This window comes from Hermetia illucens, chromosome 5, assembly GCF_905115235.1.
Source record: "Hermetia illucens chromosome 5, iHerIll2.2.curated.20191125, whole genome shotgun sequence".
Classification (NCBI taxonomy): Eukaryota; Metazoa; Arthropoda; class Insecta; order Diptera; family Stratiomyidae; genus Hermetia; species Hermetia illucens.
In genome coordinates this window covers 109,154,613-109,180,857 of record NC_051853.1, presented here as the reverse complement: position 1 = coordinate 109,180,857, position 26,245 = coordinate 109,154,613, and the positions used below count along the sequence as shown (strand labels likewise).

Sequence of the window (26,245 nt, the reverse complement as noted above, 5' to 3'; positions counted from 1 at the left end):
TGGAACGAGAAACGGAAACCGTTCCCAACGCCAATAAACCCTACGGACGTAATCGAGAGCGCTTTGTATTTATTACTTAGTGCAGTCTACCAGGAAATTACATTCTGTGTGTTGTTTTCAGGAAACTCGTATGCAGCACCGTCGTAACCCGGAAACCTTGGTACGATTGCTTTCCCGCTGCTTGGCTTGAAAATAAAAATTGGAGCTCTTTCCCTCGTATTCGTGCTTAAGTACAAATACGTATCGTACATATGAACCCACAATAGGGGATGTTTTCAGTACGTTTGACGGAAAATTCTCTAGCATTGTCTGAAATATACCCTCCTTTTCGTCTCTCTTATGAGTCACTTCTCCAAAACACCCGCCCAGGCACACTTTTCACATGTGCACTACGTTTTCAAGAACATTCATTGAATTGCAAAAATGCCAGTTTGCTGGTTGAACTTTCGAATGTTTGTCGAATGCACTCTATTAGACCGGACAAGTTTGCAGCTGAACCTAAAAGAAGAACTAACGTATTTACTTTTCTTTCCATTTACTGCAAATTGCTCTTTAATGATGTACTTCAAATCATCACCGCATCTGGAAGCAATAAACTTTTTGGCAATAGTTGTGGATGACCTTTCCCCTCCTCCACGTTTAGCAGTCTCATTTAGAGTGATACACCTACCGATACACGACCAAATCATTCTGCCGCCTTTGGGTTTATTTGAAACGAAATTCCCTTTTATGGCGACTGAATGATGGCGGAGGACATGACTTTGTAATAAAACGTGGCCTTCAGGTTACAGTGACTCATTTGCTATACTTCGATACCGCTAACGCGAAACGATTTTACAGATTTATTGCATAAGATATTAATATGCAGTATTGACTAATAAGGTAAGGATGAAGGTCTACCTTTCGAACTTGCACTTAAAGGTGAGATGTTTGAGGTTGTAGTCTTTTGGATAACCTTGATGTGTTGTAACATCAGTGAGCGCTCTACTTTACACTCTTACAACTAGATAGCTTTGAAGGAGAAGATCAATTGTTTTCGACACTAGTTACTACTGTACAAGTCACGCTGCAGATCAAATTTCAAAAGAATATAAAGGGGATATGATATTCAGTAAAGACGTTTGTTTGCACTAACTGTCTTTATTGTTAAAACACGCCGGGTAAGGTTTTGTGTTCATCTTCTGTGAGAAATTTCCCGTTCACGGTCTTCCATTCGCAAATACCTCCAATTCAGAATAATACTTGATATATGTACATATGTATTTCAAAATTCCAACTTCGCCTGTCATATGAGTTCACTTTATATGATAATGACCTGATACACGATAAATTCACGTGAAATACACAATTTTGACCTTCTAAAATTTTGTTAATAATAGTTGGATTTGTCAAACTTTCCAAAATTATGCATTATGCCATTACTTTTAACCGTACCAAATTACCAGCAGATGTGAACTATACGAGTCTTCCCGCAGTACCTATAAACCCAGACGAAGTTCCCGTAATGGTAAATGAGTATGTCCAAGACGCAATGAAAGGATTCGTTGAAAAAATAACCCCCGCACTAGATGAAATTCCGAATATTGCCCTGAAAGTAGCGGACAGCGTCAGGTATGTTTGTGCAAGCTTTCACGGTATACCTTAGAGAAGGAGAATTCCCCGAGCTATGGAAGATACAAAAGCTCATGTTCATTCCAAAGACCGGTAAAGCATTGGGTGACCCCTCCTGATATAGACCAATAAGTACTGTCAATACCATTAGCAAACTATTTGAGGAGTAATATACAACAAACTGCTCGCTGTTACAGGAAAATAAAGAGGCCTTTCCGACAAGCAATTCGGATTTCGTAAACGAAATCAACTGTTGACGCAATCAGCATGGTGACTGATTTGCTGTGCATTCAATATTGCAGAATGGGAAAAAATCACCGAGGCACTCGTCAAACTACAGGCCTCGAAATACATTGTAGGCATTGTTGTTGAATTTTTCATTGAGAGAAGATTTTACTACAACTCGGACGATGGGCCAAAAATATTCCCGACAACTTGCAAGGTGCCACAGGGTTTGTCCTAGGTGCTTTACTGTGGCTAGCTATGTCTGATGGAGTGTTAACACCACGCCTCCCGGACAACGTGACAAGCATTGGCTTCGCCGGTAATATCTTCGGGGATCGAAATCCAAGCAAATAAAGCGATATGGGAGATCAATGCCTGGTTTAGAAACTCCGGTATGCCACTGGCTGAAAATAGAACTGAATTAGTTTCCATCATCAAGAGAAGAAAGAACATAATCGTGAATATCAAGGTTAGCGGTCAACCAATTTACTCCCAAAATCGCTCAAATATTTGAGAGTAATGATAGACAGAAAGTTCAACTTCAAAAAACACATGGAGTGTGCCGCAACTAAAGCGTCTTTCATCGCTGCAACGATATTGAGGATGCTATCGAACATTAGTAGGCCAAAACAAACTCGACGTCTTGTGCTTTCTAGGGTAGTGAGCTTCGTCTTACTCTACTCAGCTCCAGTTTGGGCAACTATTCTATATTCAAAGAAAACTGCAAAAAACTGAGAATGGCGTATCGGCCGAGTGTATTCCAGGTATGGAGTGCGGAGATGGATTGATCGAAGCCATGGGGAATGAAGCTACTAGTTAACGCAGTTCTTAAGTGGACCTGCCTTATTTGCAGCGATTTGGTCACGACGAGTCACTATGCTGCCCAAGATACGATAACGTGGCTGAGAATGCGCAGCATGCCATATTTGATTGCCCCAGGTTTACTGCGCATCAAACAAGAATGGAAGTGGTCGCAGACAGGCGCTTAACACCCGAAAATATTAAAGAGTTCATGCTGGACTCAACGGATTCTTGGAGGAAAGCTGTAAAGAGATTGATAGCTATTCGTCAAGAGGTTAGGCAGGAACTACGACGAAAACAAGGAAAGGGGAGAATAATGAGCTGCAGTTAAAAGCTGATCCAGCTCCGCCACGCAATACTTTATAGGAGTTCCGTGGGGACAGTGGCACGAGACGGACGCTCCCCTGAGGCAGATTCGTGACAACCCTTCGGCCGAGATGTCTGCCGGCAACAGCCCCACAGGAGTGACATAGACTAAGACTGAACTGATGACTCGAGACAGCAAAAGTCTGCTGACGTGTTTGAGTCTATTGTCGGGCATTACACCTAAATATATAATAGCCTCCTTGCTTTTTATGGTCTGGCTTCCAACCCGAATTTTGAAACACGCCCCAGATCTGGAAATTTCCAGCCAACACTTAATTTTCCAAATCGCTTCATTGGCTGCTGCCTCAATCTCGTGGATGTGCTTTGCAACTACAATCGCAAAGATATCGTCAGCGGAACATACTAGCTTTACCCCTTCTGGTTAATGCCCTCGGAATACTCCACCATTATTCTGTTAAGGGAAAGTCGCACCGCGTCCTTAAAGAACTCTTGTGCCCCTAACTCCACCATACATTATGTTTCATATGAGTGCACCCACTACCGACCCTTAGAGATTCCAGTTGAGACACGGTAGCAGTTTGTGCCTCTGTCGCTCTCGTAATTTAGCTCCCTGTCTGTAAAGTAGTTATACACTATGTTTCTCAGGTAGCATGGTGTCTTCGTTCGGATGAAGGACGTTTGGATGGCCGGCTAATTAACTGAGTTAAAAGCATTCTTAAGGTCCATCGTGGCCACTGCGCAGTACTCTTTTGATCCCATCGCCATCTCTCAATTTCTATAGCAGTGGCTGCGATATCTGCCGCCACCTTTATTGCATCGACATTTTATGTTCAGCTGTCTCGTGCAATCTGCTTATAATTATTCACCCCTGTATCTTTCCAATCATATCTGGGAGCCATATTGAGTGACATGATGACGAATCGTCAGATTGTTTGTCTCCTTTTGGCCACAAAACCAAATGCTATTGTTTCCATATAATAGGGAACATTTCTTCGTCGAAGCAGTTCTGCATTGCTTGTATAAATATGTCTGGTCTTGTGCGGTACTTTCCTGTTCTTTATTTTTTTGCATACCTGGAGCAATTCTGTTATACGCGGTATGGCCTCTAGGCCGGCTGCACCGACTGCTTTCAGGCCTGTATTCGATGTTTGCGGGAATAGTGTCTTCACTATCGATGCCAGTATCGTCGGACAAGTTACTTTTGGTGATTTTTTGTTTTCTATTTTAGACAGTTCTACTCTGTAAGATGTATCCCAACTATTTACTTCAGCTTCATTACAAAGGTTTTTAAAGCTTCTGTTTTTGCTTCGCATGCTCGGTTTCTGCGAATTGTGCCTCAATTGATTGAATCTGGGGAGCAGCTCCTGGAAGTCCTAACTTCTCCTCGAACGTCGGACGATTCATCGGGTTTGCAGGCATTTTGCCCCCGGCGTCTTTTAATGGAAACTGCTCTCGGAATTGCAGCATTTGACGCGTTGACAAAAGACTGAATTAAATGTTTGGCTCCCGCTGATCCTTGGTTCATTCATGTGGAATTCATCACCAAACCAAACGCATCTTTATCGAAGAGGCTAGTTTTTCATTTCGAACCTGTCAGTTGCAGATTCTGCGCCATTCTGTGCTCTTTGATTTCAAACATTATCGTCTGATGATCACTTTGGGTGAATTCTTCCCTAACTCACCACTTAATCCTATGCAGAAGGGAAAAGATGGTGAAACTGATGTCAACTATAGAATGCATACCGGCTTTACGATATGTGCTTGCTTCACCGTTAGTAGCAACTCCTAATTCCAAAGATATAAATGTTTCCAGTAACTTAAGAACTCTGACGTTGGAATGCTTGCTACCACACTTGCTCTTCTCATGAATTCACGCATTATTCGTATTATCTGGTATTTTGTATGGTTTGCTGATTAGATATCTACTCTTTGTGTTAGGAGATTCTGAACCGCTTCGCAGTGATTAAGGTTTATCTGTACTACCTTTATGTTGATTTCATAGTATTCAAGGCCCTCCTGAATACCGGATATTTATTACTGCCCGCTATGTGGCAAGCGTCTTTTGTCTGGTCTTTTCTACAGGACATACCTCACAGTGTTTTATCATAGTCCTTTGCTAATATGGCCTCCGCATCTCCTGTATATCGTAGAACGATCTTCCTCATTTTTACAATGTTTGGCAAAGTTTCCAAATTCCAGACATTTGGAAAACTTTGTAATCCTCGTTTGTTCGTGGATGCGGCAGACAACCTAGCCTATTTTTATTTGTCCTGCTTTCAAAAGATTCTTCGTGACAAGATATCGTGTCTAAGGTTGCTGTTTTCCCGATTTCTAACTGGGAGCGAATCGCCTCCTCTTTAAATTCCATAGTAATACGATGGGTTTGGGTTATAACCTCTCCTTATATGCCCAGGGCTTCTCCGATGGTCCTCCTGAACTCAGCTGATCTTTCTGCTCTTTCCCTAAGCCTTAACATTCTCCATTTGCGGTTGCGGTGCCATTGCCTGCCCACGTCTCCGCTTCTAGGAGTGTCCATTTAGAATATTCCTCCTCTTTTCTAAGGAGGCATTTAAACCGAGAGTTGTCTGTGAGGAGTTAATGTTCAAAATCCCTTCTTTGGCCGACTCGTCAACCTATTCAACCTCCGTGTAGCTTTAATACCCTCAATTGCAGTTCTCATTGGTTGATGAACGGAATGTCTTTTTCTGTCCTTCAACATCTCGACTAATTTCTTAATTTGTTCCGCAAGCTTATGCAAATTGCTTCCTTCCGTAACCAAGTCTACTTCCATATACACGTTCAGTAATATTTCGGGTTCACATTCGCTAAAAAATGGAAACAGCAACAGCAACTCCATGCTACCTGAGGACCATAGATTATAAATACTTTACAGAGAGGGAATTAAAGTATGAGAACGGCAAAGGCACAAATTACTACCGGATCTCAGACGGAGTCCATCAGGTAGTGGATCTACTCGTTCGAAATATCATGTAAGATGGATTCTTTCGAGTGCATCTACCAGAAGGAGTAAAGGTAGTATGTTTCGTTGACGATATTGCTCTGGTTGTACTTGCAAAGCACATCCAGATTGAGGCAGCAGCCAGTGAAGCGATCTGGAGACAGAGAGTTGGTTTGGAACTGCCGGATCATAAAACAGAAGCCATTTTGATAACTAACTAGAAGACCCTGGAGTATTTTAAAATTCGGGTTGGAAGCCAGACCATGAAAAGCAAGGAGGCAGTTAAATACTCGATGCTCGAAAATAGACTAAAATTGAAAGTGCATATAGAGTGCGTCAAGCAGCACTGTTCCAGGCAGTACAATTGCGAAAGTTGCCAAATGTTAGTGGACTCAAGTACGTCAGTAGACTCCTACTCTCTCGAGTCATTAGCTCAGTCTTGGTCTATACCGCTCTTGTATGGGCCACAGCATTAACGACTATAGAAGTCAGAGGAAGCCTATTGGGCTCTACAGATTATGTGCTCTGAAAGTAATTTGCTATTTGGAACGATATCGGACGACGCGGCGTTAGTTAGTAATGCCGTTTTAGTTTCCGATCGTCTGTATGTGAGTCAATCGCCACAACGGAGTCTGTAGTTACCAGCTAACGTGGTTTCTATCTGGTTACGGTGGGTATAGCAAATATTTACACAGGTTTGGGCATTCGGAGCGTGCATCTTCTGATGGAGCGCATGCTTCAGTCAGATGATAAATGGCGTATAGCGGAAATGGAAAGGCAAGTGGTAACCATACAAGAATGACCGCATAATTGCTAGCGACACTTCTGTGGGGTGAGCGGTTGAAGGATGCACGTAGGATACTGTAGTACGTAGACGCGGCTTCCGCCGATGACTTTGAAAGATTCGACATCCCCGTTTAGCCGAAACGAAAGGCATACTCTCACTAGACCAGGAACACATTTCACTAAAGGACACCCAAATCGGATCGGATCAGATCAGCAGCAAGACAGACAGACATTGAAGTGATTTGAAGAAGTTTTTCTTTCACACAAAGCTTTGAAAATGATGAGTGATGAGTCACGGTAAATTTAAAGCTGGTACCAAATAAGGTGTTTGTGGCCCCAGTAGTAAGTGATGCCTAAAGTTTAGAGATCCTGAGCAAGTTATTATTGTTGGGACTTGCATGCATCCTATGGTAGTTACCTAGCGAAAATATTTCTATGAAAACGTCAAATATCACACACACATGCAGGTAGATTTTTCGTGGTGCCGTTTAGTTGGCCCAATGTTTAAGATCCTGGGTGCTATAATTGCAATTCAGCGGTGCCGTGTAGTTGTTACTGCGAAACGATATGCGACAAATTATTGAAATTTAAGTTCGGATACCTTCCTTAAACGTTTTAGAAAAAAGTCCTATTTGAATGAGTGAACGCCTATATTTTGCCAAAAATATTCACGATAGAATGAAAGTGATCACTTCATGACAAATTACCCAGGTCATTCTATATAAAATATGCTGCAAAATTATATATAAACATATAATATAAAGATTTAAAATATGTTCATTCAAGAAAGAAAGCATCTTTAAAAACTTTGAGAACTTTCATTTTTCCGGTACTTTTCATCCCAAATAATGGATGCAAGTGAAAGGCTCTTTTTCCGAAATAATTGGAAAAACATTAGCTTTTTATAATACGAGCAGTTCAATTAAAACATCTAGATTATGTGCATGGCGTTTTTCCTTGAATTCTTGGCGTGACACTGTCAACACAGTCAGATGCCTGCCATCTACAGAGCGACATTGATTCTATTCTTCTCCTTTGAAACAATATAATACATCAGCTACAAATAGTGCTGGTCAAACAAATATCTACAATATTAATCCTTTTTGGAAACATTCCTGTAGCATAAACCACACCCCACTGCAGACTTAATGTCAATAATAGGCAAATAGCTATAAATTCTTTGCCACCAGAACAAATCAATTCCACTCAGAATGGCAAAATACTACTTTCCTTCATCTGCCACAAGGACCCTTTATTACACCAAAGACCAAAACACTTCATCAAATCCTAGTTCATCAAGCGAACTCAATGTCCTCGAAAAGCAACGAACCTTTCTAGTCCAGTGGCAACATTTCGATTTAGTATTGTCATCGTCCTTGTTTGCTTTTCGTATTATTTCTGCTCTCGTTTTCCACGTCACGAGTGAATCTAGGGTAAGTCCACTCTATTGACAAAATTATTTTACGGACCAAAGCATTATTTCTGTTTATTGTATAGCAAAATGTGTAGTTCGGAATGTTATATCTAACGCGCCACTCCCTACGCACTTGAAATTCATTTCCTTGCCTGTCACCCGGGGGAGTCCTTCCTTGAATTTTATTTTCCTTCGTTTTCCTCAACGCCCTTGGCGATAGGAGGAACGGAACCAAAGACTATATAGTCTGTTCTGTTCAATTTGCTTACGGAATCAACCCATAGTTCGGTATCTAGCTCCCCATTTTATCTCATTCCTTCTGGCATGGGAGACGGTTCCGCTCAGATATCTTTATCTGCAAAATACAAGTATTCACTTGGTTTTTAATTTGAAACGTTAAAAGATTCCTCCGGTTCGTAAATTCTCCGTAGACATTTTAATTTTTAGAAATTTATTAGTAAGGGATAATGTTTTCGAAATATTTGTCGCGGGGAGAATGTTATACCAGCATTTGAACTTGTAGATACAATTTCTTGGGAGAGTGGCGGGTTGGGATGCTCACTTATTCTCCTGTCTTACTCCACAATAGTACCCCCATTCGCGGCCGATAAAAACTGTCGCATTTGTGGGTGACATGTTACGTAATCACTCTAGAAATGATTTTAAGCAGATATAGCTGCCTGTTGAGCATGTAGAGACGGTGGTGGCTAAACTTTCTCTACTGTCTAGGATGCCCCAAAGTATCATGGAAAGATAGTTTTAGTGGTATTGCGATGATATGCCTCCTTTTCACTCTTTTAAGGTTTTGTGTAAATCAAAACCTTATAAAAATCGATTCACTGTCTGTCTGCGACACGCACTTTTCTCCAAAATGGTGGGGTCCCGATCCAAACAAAATTTGGTGGATAGATGGGAACTATGAAATCCCACGCATACAGCGAGTGACATAAATTTAAGTGAAGTTTAAAGGGTGACTCCCCATACATGGGAAGGGTGGATATAAAAAAAATTATCGGATATAGTCGTGTAGGGTATCAAATGAAAGGCCTCGACTAGCACTTTCCGAAATTGAATTGCATAGTGCGTGAGTAAGGAGTCAAAATGTACGCACTTAAAGTGAGACAGGATTCATTTTCAGAAACTACCCAACCTAAAAATCCGCAAAAAGACCGGGTTGGTTCAGCTATATGAAATCTAGGCTTCAAAATATGTCCCATTTCGATACCTGCTCAAACAAACTTACTAATAGTATATTACCAACTTTTAGAAATTTACTGAAAAACCCCCTTAAGTTCGTCCTAGGAGTACTAAATTTTGCACCGACATAGAGGTCTCTTGCATACATCTGCCACATTTTATGGAAATCCGATTATTAGTGTCAAAGTTATAGCAGTTCAAACTTATCAATTTCGTGCGAATAAGCAGCATCCTAAGCAATACAAATAAGATCCTGACGCCATAATTAACAACAATAATTGACATTCGTGTGAAATATTAAAATTTCATTCATGAAGAATCTACTTCTCCCTAGCCCTTCTTTGTATCTGTTGTAGATTGAGTTTTTCACATTTGCTAATAATATTAAGTTCAGTCCGAAGCATGTGAGGTTGACTATTATCAACGTAGTGCTTTCGATCAAATGATTTATTTAAATCGGTTTCTAGAAACTAGAAGGCAATGGAATTTCTACCTACGTGACATGGAGCTTTCACGCATTCGCCGTACCTCACATCTTCCTCTTTTTCTTCAGCCATTTTATTTTGCCGCCATTTTATTTTGTCAAATGCCTGATCTGGATGCAATTTCGAGGCTTTAAAATACCCATCCAGCGTATCAAGCCACCGTTGTTTGGGCCTGCCTTTTGGTCGCTTACCATTGACTTCGATGTTCAGAGCAATTTTGGTAAGTGAATTCTCGTTAACGCGAATTACGTGACCATACCATCGAAGACCCCTTCCGCGGAGTTTTTCTACGATCGGTGCATCGATCGCAGATATCCTCATTTCGGATGTAATCAAAACGTGTCACGCCACCAGTTCATTGCGGCATCTTCGTCTCCATTACCGCAAGACGCCGTTCATTGTCTTTTATAATCGGCCAACACTCAGAACTATGGAAAGCGGCAGACGGACAACATTGCGGTAAATTTTAGATTTGAGACGTTCGCTGATACGTCGATCACAAAGAACACCAGTTGTGAAATGCCACTTCATCCAGGTCGCATTAATGCGTGAAACAATTTCATTACACAGTTCTCCATTGGCTGATAGCATTAACCCGAGATATTTAATTCCCTCAGTTCTGGGCAGGCTACTGCAGCTGACAACACTGAGCAATTTAAATATCTCGAGTCAACGCTATCAACCAATGGAGAACTGCGGTATGCTCCTCACAAAGGGAAACACCTGAAGCGTCAAACTTGCAGTTTCCCGACTTGCTTTTGAATTGTACGGAACCCTTAGACTAGCCTTTTTAAACATTATTTCTTTCCTATCTGATTTTTAATAAGACATTCTCATTCTCCTATCTACTATCCAGGTTATGAGCGTACAGCAGCAGGGAAAGAGGGTCATTGGTAATATGAGTGTGATTGTCATGATTTGTTAAAGCCGCTCAATGACCTTGGCAACCGCCCTGGCAGAGAAGCAAATATATGTAATACGCAATACCAAAATATATAAAAGCAACTGTGAACATGGAATTGTCAAGTAATTCCGATTAGCTTCCTCTGCCAGATCTGATATGTACCATGCATCATTCCCTATACCTTCTATTTTAAGGGTCCAATCTTTCAATTCACAACCCCAATCCTGTCGAGTGCCTGTCCAAATATACTTATCCACCCTTCCGCATCCTCTGGGGGAGAGTTTTATAGTTATTTGTGTAAATGAGCTCTGGGTACTTTTGGAATTGGCTCAGAAATTCGTAATATATACGAACCTCATATGTATGTGTGTACATATGCAACTATGGAAATTAGTTCAGAGGAGGGTGAAGTTACGAATAATAAATAAAATCGGTGATCCGTCAAACGAAATGTCCGCTCGCTACTAAAACACGGACATTCTATTTCCCGGTAGATTTGAAGCGCTCTCAAATGTGCCAAGTCCTAGTGAAAGCTTCGCTATAAATAGTTTACGACATAATCGATATCGGTAGGTTACGAAAACGTTTCATGATTTATAATAGAAATAGAAAATGGAGAATGTGGCATTAAGGCTATGATGACAATGTAAATCGGAATGGCGTTAGCGCCTGTGGGAAATCGTGGGCCAGAATTGATTATTTTAAAAGTCTATATAAGTACATTAGGCTCTAGAAGGTTGTCATGTCAACTCTCAAATATTTTTAGACACGTTTACAGATAGTAATCGGATGTCTTATTTCTGAGTGGTTGCTATATGTGGATACTAAAGTAAGCAGCACGAAAATAACTGCTCATTCTTGGATTTACTTTACAAAAGGAATAGACTCATATTGACAACTTCATTTTTTGGCCCAATTCATGCTGTCATTCCAAGGTCACATTTTCCATAAATTTACTTTATGCTAACAATTGAGGGAGCTTCATTAAACAGAATCGGTCTGCTCCAGTCACACTCAATGAACTCTCAAATGGTTATCTTCGATAGATCAATTTTTTGTTAATCTTTTACAAATACGCGGAGTTAACCATCATCTTCATTTCATTTGTGGTAAATCTATACACTGATAATTAGCATCGATACCTGAAAGATTAATTTAGTTAGAAAAACTGTTGCTTAGGTCGGTTTCAATTATTCTTTAGGTAATTTATAATTTTCATAATCTCTGCATTATTCCATACGAGATGACATCCTCCTTCAACTTCTATCAATACTATTTTTTGCCGATTTGGCCTGTTTCATTTACCCTATGACTAGGACCACTTGCGCTACCTAAGCCTTGTTACATTCTGGATAATGAATTTGGTATAAACACCTCTTATTTTTCGTTGATGGATTCTGTCGGTGTCTCTAGAAAGAAGCGTCTTGTTGATCTTTCCAAAAAGAATTACAACCAAGCAAACTAGCGAGAGCCAGGTGATTACACCCAAAAAGGAAGAAGTTGGGACGGCAAGTAGTAGATTCAAGGTCATCATTGGCATACTGCGAGGACTACAACCAACAAAGACCACTGCTCAAAAAGCGGGGATAAGCAGCAGCACGTCTACGGTCAAGGGCAGTGCCGCAGGTGCTAAATGACACGTGCGTTATCTGAAAGAAGGCCTGAAACCAGAAGAGACCTACAAGAAGACTCGGGACAGACCTAAGCCATTTCTATCGGAGCCAACAAAACGGGAAGCAGCGGAGGTTAGCGCACATGAGGGGAATGCTCCCAAAAAAAACAAAAACCTGAACCCGAGAGGGGGAAAACCTGGGTAGGTCAGGGGTGAAGGCAGGAATCAGGAACGCGCGGCGAGGCACACAGCGGTGTGCCTTAAGACTGTAATTGCTAAACTGCCAGGCTGGGAAGAAGCAGAACTGTCGACATGTGCTGGGGTTAATATACCAGGGGCACACATGTTAACAGTATTTCCTCCTAAAACTGCAGCAACTGGGACGGAAGATCCCATAAGCCTCCTAATCGCTCAGAATAAGGATTTCCGTATGCTATTATGGAGAGCCTTCGGGAGCAAGGTGGATGGCCGATCCCTGGAGGCGATCAAATGTTGAAGTTGCCATATTGACTACAGCTAAGGCAACGTACCTGTATACGTGCACAGGGAAAAGTCAGGGAAAGCACTTCGGAGGGGACGTCAGGTGGAAAATCTACTGAGGTCCCCGAAGGAATCTCGGAGGACATAGAGTCGGAAAGGACTGGATCAATCAGGGAAGTAGACCCGCTGCCTAGTGAAGAGCAGAAACTGGACGACCTAAATGTAGACCTTCTAGGGCTTAGGGGACAGTGACTTCCAGAAAAGTACCATGTCAGAGGAGAACCGTGATAATCCGATAGTAAAGAAGAGCTTCGAACAATAACGAAGCAAACAGCCGGCACTAAGATAGTCCAGATAAATCTCCACTATGCGAAAATTGCACCTGCGGTATTTGCAAAGGTAAGTCCCAAGGAGAACATTGGAATAGTTCTGGCTCGGGAGCCCTGGGTGTACCGTGGCGGATTCACGGTGCGCAAGGAGGAAGCATGCATTTAATATGGGACTCTTCTTGTGAAAAACCAAGAGTTTACATTATTCTTAAACGTAATTTAAAATATATATGTCTTTCGGAGTTTCTGACCGTGACCTTGTGGCTACCCAAGTCTCACTGGAAGCCGAGGGGAGCACTCGAGAGGCAGTCGTGGATCCAATTACTACCCAGAAGACGACATCCCACCGGAGCTAGTCGCTAGACTGGTAAAGTACTGTGAGACGAGGGTGCTACCACTTCATCACGAAGCCTTCGGAAGCAGCAACACTAGTCGAATTTATTCCTACCAATGAGTTAGAGACATACAACATAGGAGACGCTCCAACATTAGTGATCAACATTAGACAAGAGGTACTAGACAGACTCTAGGCGATACGCTGATGAACGGGCTGGTCAGGAATTGGGGGGTGTCGGATGAGCCCTCTATGTTTGATCACAGAATAATCAGGGCAACTCCGAAATAAGAATAATAATAAAGAATCCCAGGAGAATGGATTGAGATTCTTATGCAATGCACTTGAACAACATGGCTTTTTCTTGACGCACATGAGGCTAGCTGTCCGGCTAAGTCATCAAGGGTCATCTTGGTGGAACAGCAACCTAGTCTAAAATGAGAGCAGAGGTACAAAAACTCTTCAACCAGCAAAACGCACCAGAGAGTGGCCGAGATGCAAAAATGCACTTACTGCATATAGCAACGCGATCAGGGAAGCAAACAGAACAATTTCAAGGAATTTTGTGAAGGAATCGAAGAAACTAATGAAGCAACCAAGCTATACAAACCTACAAGCAAAGACGGAGCAGCGTCTTCTGTTTTTCTGAAGGAGGTGCTTGGAACATTTACCGAGATGACATGACATGTTCTCAACACTACCCCAAAGGGAACTAGAAACCATCTTAGAGTCTCTTCTGAGGGTGGTAAGGGAGTACCCCTTACCACTACTCCTGGGATATATACCAGGGACATGGAGGTGGGTAAAAGTGGCTTTTATTCCGCAAGCGGGTAAAAAGGATCCTTTTCGTTATAAACTTTTCAGAGCAATTTGCCTAACATCATTCGTACTCAAAACGGTGAAGAAGGTCATAGACAAGTATATTAGAACTAACGTTCTAATGCGTAATCAGATCTCTACATCAGTGTCAACTGGCCTACCGGGCAGAAACCTAAACTGTTCAGCTGAAGGATGTAATACGGGATACAATAGATATGAAGGCGTTTTTGGATAACGAAGGAGCGTTTAAAACATATCGCACACAGAAATACAAAATGCTGTAATTTGCAAGTAAGTGGCGGGCGCCCACACAGCTTTATGAATGGCCAGAATGTTAGAGAGTAGGCAAATAGAAGTACCGACAGGTACAAATCATATTGTCACGAATATTACTCAAGATTGTCCACAGGGCGGGGTACTATCACCGCTTATGTGGAGTATGGTAGTGGATTAACTCCTGAACGAACTAACAAATATAGGAATACAGGTCCAGGGCTACGCGGACAACATTGTTTTAATCTGTAGGGGCAAATATGAAGATACCCTATGTGATAGAATCCAAACTGGATTCAGGGTTACTAGTGTCTGGTGCGGGCCACCGGGGTTGTGCATCAATCCAACCAAAAGCACAATAGTGCCGTTCACTATAAACCGCAAGGTTGATCACCCGAGAGCCGTAAGGTTGCATAGCATGCATGTGAAAAGAGAAGCAGAGGCCAAATATTTGGGAAATACGCTAGATCATAAGTTGCTCTGGAAGACGCATGTCGGAAACACTTCCTGGAAAGCTATAAGGACTCTGATGACTAGTACTTCCATAGTAGGAAAAAATGGTGTTGCATCCCAAAGATACTACTTCCACAAAATTGCGAGGGCTTTGTTACCACGGAAAGGCAAATATGTAGCGGAGCGCTACCGCAAGCACTGAGAGAGAGCGCAACCTGACACGAGGTCGGTTAGAAACTAATCCATGCTTTTCCGTTTTTTAAGGTTTTGTGTGAAACAAAACCTTATTAGAATCGAGACGGTGTCTGTCTGTCCGTCTGTCCGTCCGTCTGTCTGTCTGTCTGTCTGTCTGTCTGTCTGTCTGTCTGTCTGTCACACCCGATTTATTCGGAAACAGCTGGACCGATTGTCACGAAAATTGGTGAGAGTATGTAATCTGGTGATCCCTTTACATGCAGTAAGTGGCGCCATTTTATGTTAAGTTTAAGGGGGGGCTCCCCGTACATGTGAATGGAGGGTGCAAATTTTTTTTTCACAGAATGTAGCCATGTAGGATATCAAATGAAAGGTCTCAATTAGTACTTTTCGAATCTGGTTCAATATTTGATATTAGATGAAACATAGGGGAGTGAGGGTTTAAAATATGACCCACAAAAAGTGTAACAGGTCTCGTTCTCAGAACCTATCCAACCGAAAAATCTGAAAAAAATTACAGTGGTGCATCTCTACGAAATCTAGGCCTCAAAATATATCCGGTTCCGATATCTGCACAAGTAAAGTTAATAATAGTATATTTCCACATTTTAGAAATTTACCCGGCACCCCCCTTATGTTCATCCCAGAAGTACAAAATTTGGCATGCGTGTAACAAAGAATATAATGCACAGTGTGGTCAAGTTTGAAGAAAATCCAACTATTATTAACAAAGTTATAGGGGGTGAAACTTTACAATTTTTTGTGAATTTCGTTCACTCTACAACCCGCATGACGTCATCATCACATATCAATTCGTCAACATCACAACGAAATGAGTTCTTACGAATTGGGTCGCAGACAATTATTTTGTTTTAGTTTTTTAGTTATTTGTCAACCAGACATGTGTGTATGTAGGTATATAATATATGCGTGCTAATGAACTTTGCGGGTAGTGCCTAATTCAGTTAGATATAAGACGTAAATCGGAAATATGAGTACGATAAATTTAGATACGTGCATATATGTGTACAGTAGGTAATAGGCAGTTTGTTTGTTTAGGGTGAGCGTGATATCTATGGCTCTAATATATACGTATGTCTCGTAGTTTGGAAAAATATGAAGGATTATGTTGGATTTGTAGCTATATACGGACAGAAAAATGTGCCTCTCTTACATAAGATGAACACAAAACCTTTATACCCGAAGCGCGAGCTTCCGGTATTCCGACTTGTTTACATTTTAGAAAATAGTTGAAGATTTTAGCTTGCGATTCCGGGAGGAAAGAACTTCTCGATTAGGATTTACTGCATTTAAATTAAGTTTTAAGTTATAAATAAATAAATAATAAAAATAAATAAATGAATAATCATGCTATCTTAGGAGAACATTCTCCCTTAATTTAGGGGGCCTTTGTAGCAGATTTAATAATAAAATAATATGTTCTTATTAATTTTGTTTCAGTGCATGTCGATATGGAATTCTGAAGGGTTGACATGAATGCCCAAGATTTACAGGCGCAACCTAGGGAGCAAAAAACCGATAAAATGAAGAAAACGAAATAAATGAAATTTATGGGGAACAACGAATATTCATTCTAGCGGATATAAATATACACAAATTTTGAAGGCAGTCAAATATATTGTATTTCCTTTATACGTAAATACACATACGCGCATATTATATAATAATATATTATATTATCTGTGCAAAGTAGACAGATCTCCTATAAACAACGTCCCTTGGTACGGATAAAAGGATTACTCGACAAATACATTTTTGAGACTCTCTTGAATCCTCCAGACGAACCTCAGGACGGGAAGACTTGCGTCCCCAATCCACATGAACAGACCCCTCGATTGAATAGGAGAAAATTTAAACAAGAGTAAATAGAACTAGATACCTGCCTGTGTTCGAAAATGACCATTGGAAGAAAGCCAGAAAATGTATGAAAGAAGGGGGAAAAATCCACGATGTTCTTATGGTGCAGGACACCCAGTACTGGCCGTTTTAAGGGATTATGCACGAGAGCTCTCGACCTTCGACATTAAGAGCCGCCATGCTTCACCGTGTAGAAGATTTTGAGACTGTCCTCAGAGACAGATCCATTTAGAAGCTATATAAATGTCAGAATTTATAAGCAACATGTCCACTATTCAACGGAGAGCAGCTACTGGAAGGATGTCTTTGCTAAATCTAACCACTGCTACTTGGGTAAAATACTATAGGTCGTAACGCTCACGCTGAAGCAATTTTTGCCCACTTGGTGATAAAATAATTGGACCCTCTGAAATCTTCATCGAGAAAAGGAGTACCCACGAGAGATTACTGACCATGAAACTAAGTAACACCCTTGCGTATGTGAGTTGAGTGATAAGTCAGGCAACGCAGAGGCTGCGGGAACTATTAAGCAAGCAAATTTACAACAAACGAAAACACACTACTCCCAAGAAAACGTAACATGCGATACAAGCGAATAGAGTTTTTCGCAAATAGCAAATATGTCCACCACGTCTTAAATTGACCAAACGCCAAAAGTAGAAATTGAAGCCATAGAAGGACAGCTCTTGAGGGAAGGATGGATAAGACCGGAGGTAATTACTATCTTCAAAAAATAGGAAAGAGGTCATATATGCCACATTCGCTGGAAAGTTAAATCAAATTTCCAATAACCTGGAAAGCACATACTCGAGGAAAGTGATCACACCCGAGTGTCCAAGGGACTCATCTGAAGTGGCTTTCGCGACGAGGCCTCAACGGAGGTTACTTGATACCGTGGGATCCAGGATGCCTTCTGAGCGTTCTGTTCCAGGAAAATTCCTGAAGGATACCCTCTTGGCCGGGGAATTTGGTAACATGCCACGAACTTTGAATCCACCCGCGACTTAAGAAGATTTCAGATGCCTCACCAGATTCACGTTCCCATCCTGAACATGCAGTCCAAGGGGAACGAAAACAATGAAAAGTTACCAACAAAAAAGTGAAAAGAAAAGCAACAGTACGAATCTATCGAGAGGCGGAACCATCATGCTCGAAACCGAGAAAAATTTCAAAGTAGTCTGCAAAAGCTTTGGATGAATAAACGTTCATAGAGGTGTGGTTAGACCAACCTTATAAAACAGGCATCTCTTAATGCCTGGAAGCTGAACATTCCCCAGTAGAAGACCAAACTACTGGTGTAATAGTAGATCCAGAAGGGCCGCTCATGATTCCGAGAGCAAGGGAGGTATATCCCTGCATCCAGCGACCTCTGAATTTGATGGCAATCCACCAGTTACCAGAGACGTGAGTAGGTGACAGTAAAGCCCCGGCCTGGTCGGAGTACTGAATAAGATCCTTAATCTCTAGACCGGACATGTTCGCTAAATTCACTAAGTACGTTGTTTCCGCGAGTCCCCTGGAGGCCTCCGTATTGAGCCCACTACTGTGGAACATCATATACCACGATACATATAATCTTCCCATTCCGAAGGAAATCACGGTGGTGGGTTACGCCGACAACATAGCACTAGTTGTGGTCGAAAAGCATCTGGAAGATGCTGGCTCGGAAAAAAATCGGTAAACTTAAAGACTGTCATCGGCATCAAGGGGTCATTGGATGACGATTAGATCAAATGCACTCTTTCCCAGCTCTCACGGGGCATGAAGGATATTGCCGGTACCGGGTTAAAACTGCACACCTAAACCGACTGTCCAAACTGCGATGGAGTCCCAGAGGACTCAAAGCGTGTATTTTTGGAGATTTGTGGAAGAAAGGAGGAACCTAGAGGAGACACGAGGAGAGGTGTTGGTAGCAGAGAATCTGGTGCCGACAATGGTAGCATCTGAAATATATTGGGATGAGATCCACAGCTCCCATGATCGCATCAATAACAAACTGCGAAAGGCAGATAAGACGAGAAAAGCGTGGTTACGTACGCCGTGCCGAGAAGGAGAGCTGATTCAAACTCGTAATGTATTACCTTACGGTGGCACCGCGGGGCAGGGAGGAAGGATCGGTGGTCATGTCCAGGCCAGTATCTTTTGAAGATTTCTACTTCCTTGAAAAAAATAGACAGACAAAGAGATATTCTAGCGATGTTAATAAGGTTTTGTTCTACACAAATATATATAGACTCTACTGTCATAAATGCAGCACAACACTGCAGTGGCCCACCTTCTACGAGATTAAGGTATGAAGGGGAATATTAAAGAATATTATGAATTTCCACATGCAATGTTGGAATTAGAACGAGAAGATATTGTAATCAAGGGGGCTTGACCAATAATTGCCGTAACGTAATAAAGGTTTCATGAAGTAGGTTGCGCCAAGACAGCGAGGTCATTTATATAGACGTGCTGATATAAACCAGTGTCTTCTTTGCAAAGCAATATATCATAGTGATCTCGTTGCATGGAACAGAAAGAAAGTCGGAGTGGTTTTAGTGGGTGTGAATCACATGCACTGATGTAACCCGGCATAGAAGATTTAAACTTCCGTCCATAAAAAACAACGATGATGGACTTTTGAATCACAATGGCTTTGCAGTTCCATTGTCCCCTTACCTACCTCATTTGCTGAGCAGTCTTAGGTTCGGATAATGTTTTGATCTTTTTAAGATTTTCTATGACACAAAAAATACCAGTTTGTCTATCTATCTGTCACACCGGATTTACTCGGTGGTGAGAAATTGTGGTCTGTGAATCCTTTTACATATTTTAAGTGGCACCATTTTGTGTTCAGTTCAAAGGAAGTTTCCTATACATGCGAAAGGGTGGTGTAAAATTGTTTTTCCACAGAATATGGTCATATGGGATAGCAAATGAAAGTACTCGATTAGTACTTTTCAAAGCTGTTTATGATATTTTGTAAAACGTTGGGGGGTTAGGGCTCAAAATGTGTGACCCAAAATATGAAACAGGTGCTATTTTTAGAACCTATCCAGCTGAAATATTTGAAAACAATCATAATGCTGCATCTATACGAAATCTAGGCTCCAAAATTCATCCTATTCCGATGTCTCCTCAAATAAAGTTAATATTACTAAAATATTTTAGAAATGTACCCCCCCCCTTAACTTTATCCTAGAAGTACTGAAACCAGCATAAAGGATAATATAGGGCATAATTCTGGAAACTTTGAATGAAATCCAAAAACTATTAGAAAAATTACAGAAGGTCAAAGATTTGCATTTCACGCAACTTTATTGCACTCTAAGGCGTGTATGACATCGTCATTATATAAAATGAATTCATATGAACGGCGGAACGTTCTGCGAAGATTTAATGAAAGGTTCAATGGTTTTCAAAATGAACTCAGAAATCTGTGAACTGGTGAGTAAATCCGAAAATTAATCCCTTTCAAATTGCAGAAGGGATGAGTGCTGAACATAATGTTCCGCACTATTGTTGATATTATATTGTATCATACATGCTTTTCGGAAAATCCAGGAGAACGAAATTAAAATATATGTACATTCGCACTTCCTAACGGAAACGGGAAGGGCGAGAATATTTTTCAAATCCATTCGCTGGGCTCACCTTTACTGGTGGCAAAGGGGTTTGTATCTTGATTAATTGAATACCAATGCAGTGTGCCGCTTCGGTGTTAAATTATGTACTCTAGCACGTTACAAGGCCCAGAACAAGTAGACGTATACAGGAGATTCAAATCCTAGCGCATTCTTCGAAATTTTATAGGCAGAACAAATCATTACGTATCTTCGGCCACGTCAGTAACCGCGCGAGAAAAATTCCGCGCAAAAAGGCTGGTGTTAGTTACGTGTGAGGCAGTGTATTGGAGTGAACCGACACGATTGGAGGCATATGGCATTGCACAGCCGTTTATGGCTTGTTACATGAGATGAGGAAACACAGACAAGAAAACCATCTAAGCGGGTGAAATATGATGCGATGAATGAGATTCCGTGCCCCTACGCTGTTGGATTTGTTCCCTTGTATACAGTCTTCTTGGCCCAGACCCACTTGGATTGTCGTGTCAACCATTAATATTATTTCTGAATGAATGAATTTAATGTATACACCAGAATTTCAATGAATATAGATCAACCAACGTTTCTCCAACGTTTTCTTTCATCAACATTCTTCAACAATATTGTTGTTATTATATATTCACTGAAATTTTGATTCAAGTAAATATCCTTAGCCTAGTTGTTAAAAGAATTGAATTTATACTGTACCGCACGAACCTCCCTGAGGAAAAAACTGAGCGTATATGATTTTGAAGGTATCTTCTCTGACCACACCCGTTGGACATTCAGCCTTGAAACCGCGATAAATTCGCTTTATTTCGGCCTCGGAGAATCGCGTCGCTCGGCATAGGGCACTTAGTGAATCCGGACGATATCTTGGTGGTGCTTCAAGTTCTTCTAATTCAGAATCTGAAATGAAATGAAAAATGAAGAATTTCGTCAATTCTGGTTTTAAATATCATAAAAACCTGGTTTTTATGTTTACAACAAAGATTTAATCAAGGAAGTTAAAAGATACAATTAAAAACTCATATTGGGACCATTACTGTAAGATAACAAGAAACCGCTTCGATGTGTGAAGAAGTTATTTGAACTTAAAACTGATAATCTACCCAAAACAAAGCGTAAATCGAAGACCTACATACTGTTCTAAGTTCTATAAAAAATTGAAATTCGAGAATACACCATGTATGTAATCTCGCTAACCTAACTATATTTGAAAATAGATGAGTATGAGTAACAGTAAAGACACAATTATGATCCTTTTCAGATTTTTATGAGGTGTGAACAGAGGAACAGTCTTCCTACCATTTGATTTTCATAACTGGGCTGCCTACTCACAACAGAATTTGTCAAAATACCAGATCATTCCATAAGCTGGAGCCTTGGTTTCATACCTTCATAATGACCCCATTTTGTAGTAGATTCACAATAGGAACGAATAAGCTCCTCATAACTATTTAGGGTTCATTGATATTCAATTTTTCAATCTTATTGTGGCTTCTGAAGAATCTAGCACTGGCGGCTCTGGAGGTGGATGTGAATTTAAAATCATCCTCTACTGATCTGGGCCGCTTTTTCGACTCACCTCACGCCTACGAGTTTTCGCTATTCAAGAAGAACGACAATTGGTTTCTAAAATATGCCCACGCTAGTAGGGAGAGTCTCCAGAATGCTCGCTTTCTCAAACTCCAGCGAGAATTCCAACGACATAAAGTCGGTATTTTAGGCCTAAGTAAGAGGCGGTTGCTCTGCTTCCTCTTGCAGAAATGTGTCCTTTCTGTATAGCTAAGTTATAACAGGCTACCCCAAGGTGCGTTCTCTTTACCTGCGAATCGGTTTCTGTCTGTAAGATTCTGGTCCAGGTTAAAGAGCATCACAATTGTACAGTATTATGCACCAACGGCAATTTCCGCTATAGTTGGGAAGGATAATTTCCATTAGCAACTAAACGCAGTTGACGAGAGGCTTCGTAAAAATGACATTGTGATCTGAATGCCAAGGTGGGGCCTGACAATACTTTAATAGAGAAATCCGGTCTTGGCAACGGTAATGATACTGTTTGGTGAAGTTTGTGGATTTCTGCAGTTTGCACTCCCTCGTCATTGTTGGGACAATGTTCGCGCACGAAGCCTGCCGTTTCAACTGACCGACAGCGCATAAACAATCAGATTGACTACTTTGCAATTAGCAGTAGATTTAGTAATTGTCTCTTGGATACGCATAACAGGAGAGGCGCTGGCATCGGCCTCGAAAGGAATGATCTTCTGATGGTCGTATTGCGTTCCACACTATTGGAAAGCTCCAAATTCAATAACGGTCGCTTGAATGATCAAACTATGGGTTTGCGCATTCCTGACCTATCTGGTCGGACGGCAGATATGTTGAAAAATCCGCCTGAGAATATCTGCGCAGGTCGTCCGACATGTTCAAAGGGCATTATAATAGCTGACTGACTGCGGAATCGTGAAAGCGAATACATGAACGGAAGGAATTCAACCTTTATCGACAGTTGCGAGTGGTGGCTGTTACAACGCGTTTTAGTTATAATACCGTGCGAAATCCTGAGAAGTTCAACATGGCGTGCGCTGGTTAGGAGAGCGAAAGATGCATCCATCCATCCTCGCAGAGATAATGGGTAAAATAATCAATCCTGGGACGCGTGAAAGAATATTTCGAAGGTTTGATCGACGGAGAGCAGGCTGGTCGCTCCGGATCCTCCTGCATTGATCATATCAACGTCCTCGGGATCATTTTAGAACACTACGCGGGCTTCAAATCTTCGCTGCAACTGCTCTTCATCGATATCAAGAAAGCCTTCGATAGCGTTAACAGGGAATATACCAGGAGTGCTTTACGAAGGAGAAGCATTCCGGAGAAACTAATAAAACTAATCAGAGCGACATACGATGGCGCAAAATGAGTGAATGAAGTGCTCTAACACACTTCAAGGCACTGATCCAATACGAATTGTTGTGGCAACGATTATTATTATTATTGAAAGCACTTATCAATAATAACTAGTGGTTTTTGCCGACTGTGGTATCGAACTTGATGTCACACGGCACGTTAAAAGCACAGGATTCGCTTTTGCTGCACTGCCTAAAATCTAGGAAAGCAGTTGCCTCAACAGCAAGATTAGGTTAAGAGAATTAAGAGAACACTATTCCGTTTGAGTTGTTTTTCTGGGCTGCTATATACGAGTAGCAATAGAAAGTAACCAGCACTGTCATTCAATAGCTCCAAACTTTCGTGAGCACTTGTTTCCGCCGCGTCATCCGAGTACACTGGTTTCATACTATTTCAAACGAAGAACTTGGTCGGCGCTTCGTCCCCTGCAAGCAATATGATCGGAAGCCGGAAATGGCGGTGGATAGGTCACACATTAAGGAGGGATGAAAATTGTATTGCAATTCAATGGAACCAAATATGGTCAATGAGTATATCGTCCCAAGAACACTTGACGCAGACCAGTAGAGAAGGAGCGCGGGCATCTCTGAGAGTCCTGAGGGAAATTGAAGCGCATTTTAGTAAACTGCGAGCCATGGGGTATATGTGTGTGTGGTTAACGCACTATACCCTACAATGTCGCTTGCTGTATCGAGGTAAAATTTCAAAGGACGGCTACTTCTTGTAATCGGCGACTATCTACTTCGACCGATAGCCATTGAGGGTATTGGTCCATTTGGCTTCCTTAGTGATATTGTTTCGCACGACACAAACATTAATTTGAGGTTGTTCTGCTGAAATATTCTTTCTGGACTGTTATATGGAAGCAACATATAAAGTAGTTAGTGCCCACGACCGCTACTCAAAAGCACGAAACCCTCGTCAACGCCTGTACCATGTTATCGAGGTATTCTGGCCTAACAAAAGTTCGATCGGGCCAGGTACCAGCAGATGTGTTGATTGGAGGCCGGAAATAACAGTGGGGCTAGTCACATTTTAAGGCAACAAATGCATTGCTAGCTCTACCATGCATTGTAATCAACTATCTGAAATTGTACAGTCATTGATGGTCAATCATTGATGGTCAATCAATGACCGCACGTGGGAGTGGTGGACACGATAGGTACTTGGTAACCAGGTTTTGGGTACTCGCTGTTCATAACTTAGAAAAATATCTTGACTATGAGTAATAATGAAAACAAAGCCTCTTGATTCTGGCGCAAACTGACATAAGCGAAATCCTGAGTATGCATCCAATACATCAGGAGGTGGTGTAATTTGCTCCTTGGATTAATATTGACTGTCCTTTGGCACGGCCTTAGTTTTCAATTCAAGCAGATTTCTAATATGTAGAATTCTTAACGTCACCATTGCTAACCCTTAGAGAAATTAGTTTTTAACAGTTGCAATCGAAGATGTAACAGTTTGAGATTTCTATTTTTGCCTTGAAGTATGTTAGAACACAGACAGTAACAGTGCACTAGGGAGCAATGTCCTCAGTTTTACGATCACTCAGAATTATCCTGATTTGAATTAGGTTCTAATGTGTGAATTCCCATTTAAACCCTTTGTAGCGCGATCTTGCGCAACCACAAGCCGCCCCCCTTTTCAAGGTTTTGTGTAAAACAAAACCTTATTAAAATCGGTTTATTGTATGTCTGTCCATCTATCTGTCTGTCACATGCATTTTTCTCAAAAACGGTTGTAACGACTAACACAAAATGGTGGAAAGGTGAGAACCGTGAACGTTCACGCATACAGCGAGTTACATAATTCTACACCGAATTTAAGGGGGGGGGGGGTCTCATACATACAAAACAGGGGTGTAAATTGTCTTCATCAAACATAGTCATGTGGGGTATCAAATGAAAGGTGTCCGTTAGTACTTTCCGAAGCCGGTTTTAGTTTTGACATTTATTGGAAGAGTGGGGAGTGCGCGGGTTCGAAAATGATCAGTTATTAAACGGACAGTTCTCCGAAACTACCCAACCCAAAAATCTGAAAAAAATCAGGAGGCTGTCACTATATGGTGGCTAGGTCCCGAATTGCCCTCCATATCCATATCTGTTCAAATAAAATTAATAATAGTGTATTACTGCAATTTTTAGTAATTGGCTGCAAATTTTGCCTTAAGTTCATCCTATAATATAGAGCACGATCCTGCCAAGTTTAGTGGAAATGGCACTGTTACTAACAACGTTATAATAGATCAAAGTTGCCAGTTCTGTGCAAATTCAATACGTCGAATGTCAATATCACCTGAAAGTGGATATTTTCACATAATATATGCACGTAATAACGTGCTACGTACTAATGGGACAAATGCACATTTAAATGTCGTTATAAAAGAAATACACCAAACTTTTCATATCTGAAGCGTCCAACTTGTTTATTTCAGAAGTTAACCTACATATCGTCTAATTGGTACACTTTCGTTTTTTTCGTTCTTTTTCTATACAATTAAGAAGATTCTAATGAATGCCCTTCTAACAAGCTAAATATTTTAATCCTCTCTGAATATAAGAAATTAGTGTATACTGAGCTCTTCTTCCAAAGGATGCTTTTGACTTCACAGAAGCATAGCGGCATAGCCGCGCACTTTCACCTAACCAACAGCAAATATA

General features: G+C 41.1%; 1 protein-coding gene across 3 annotated transcripts in view; it reads right to left on the bottom strand.

The window, feature by feature from the left end:
- The window catches only part of LOC119657659 (Kv channel-interacting protein 4), a 443,826-nt gene that overhangs the window by 39,335 nt on the left and 378,246 nt on the right, over positions 1 to 26,245 (bottom strand). For 2 of the 3 annotated variants that reach the window (XM_038064686.1, XM_038064683.1), the window contains one exon: positions 21,381 to 21,581. In XM_038064686.1, coding sequence (XP_037920614.1) covers positions 21,381 to 21,581 — 201 coding nt within the window. The remainder of the gene's footprint in view (positions 1 to 21,380; positions 21,582 to 26,245) is intronic. The other variant, XM_038064684.1, reaches the window with a different exon arrangement.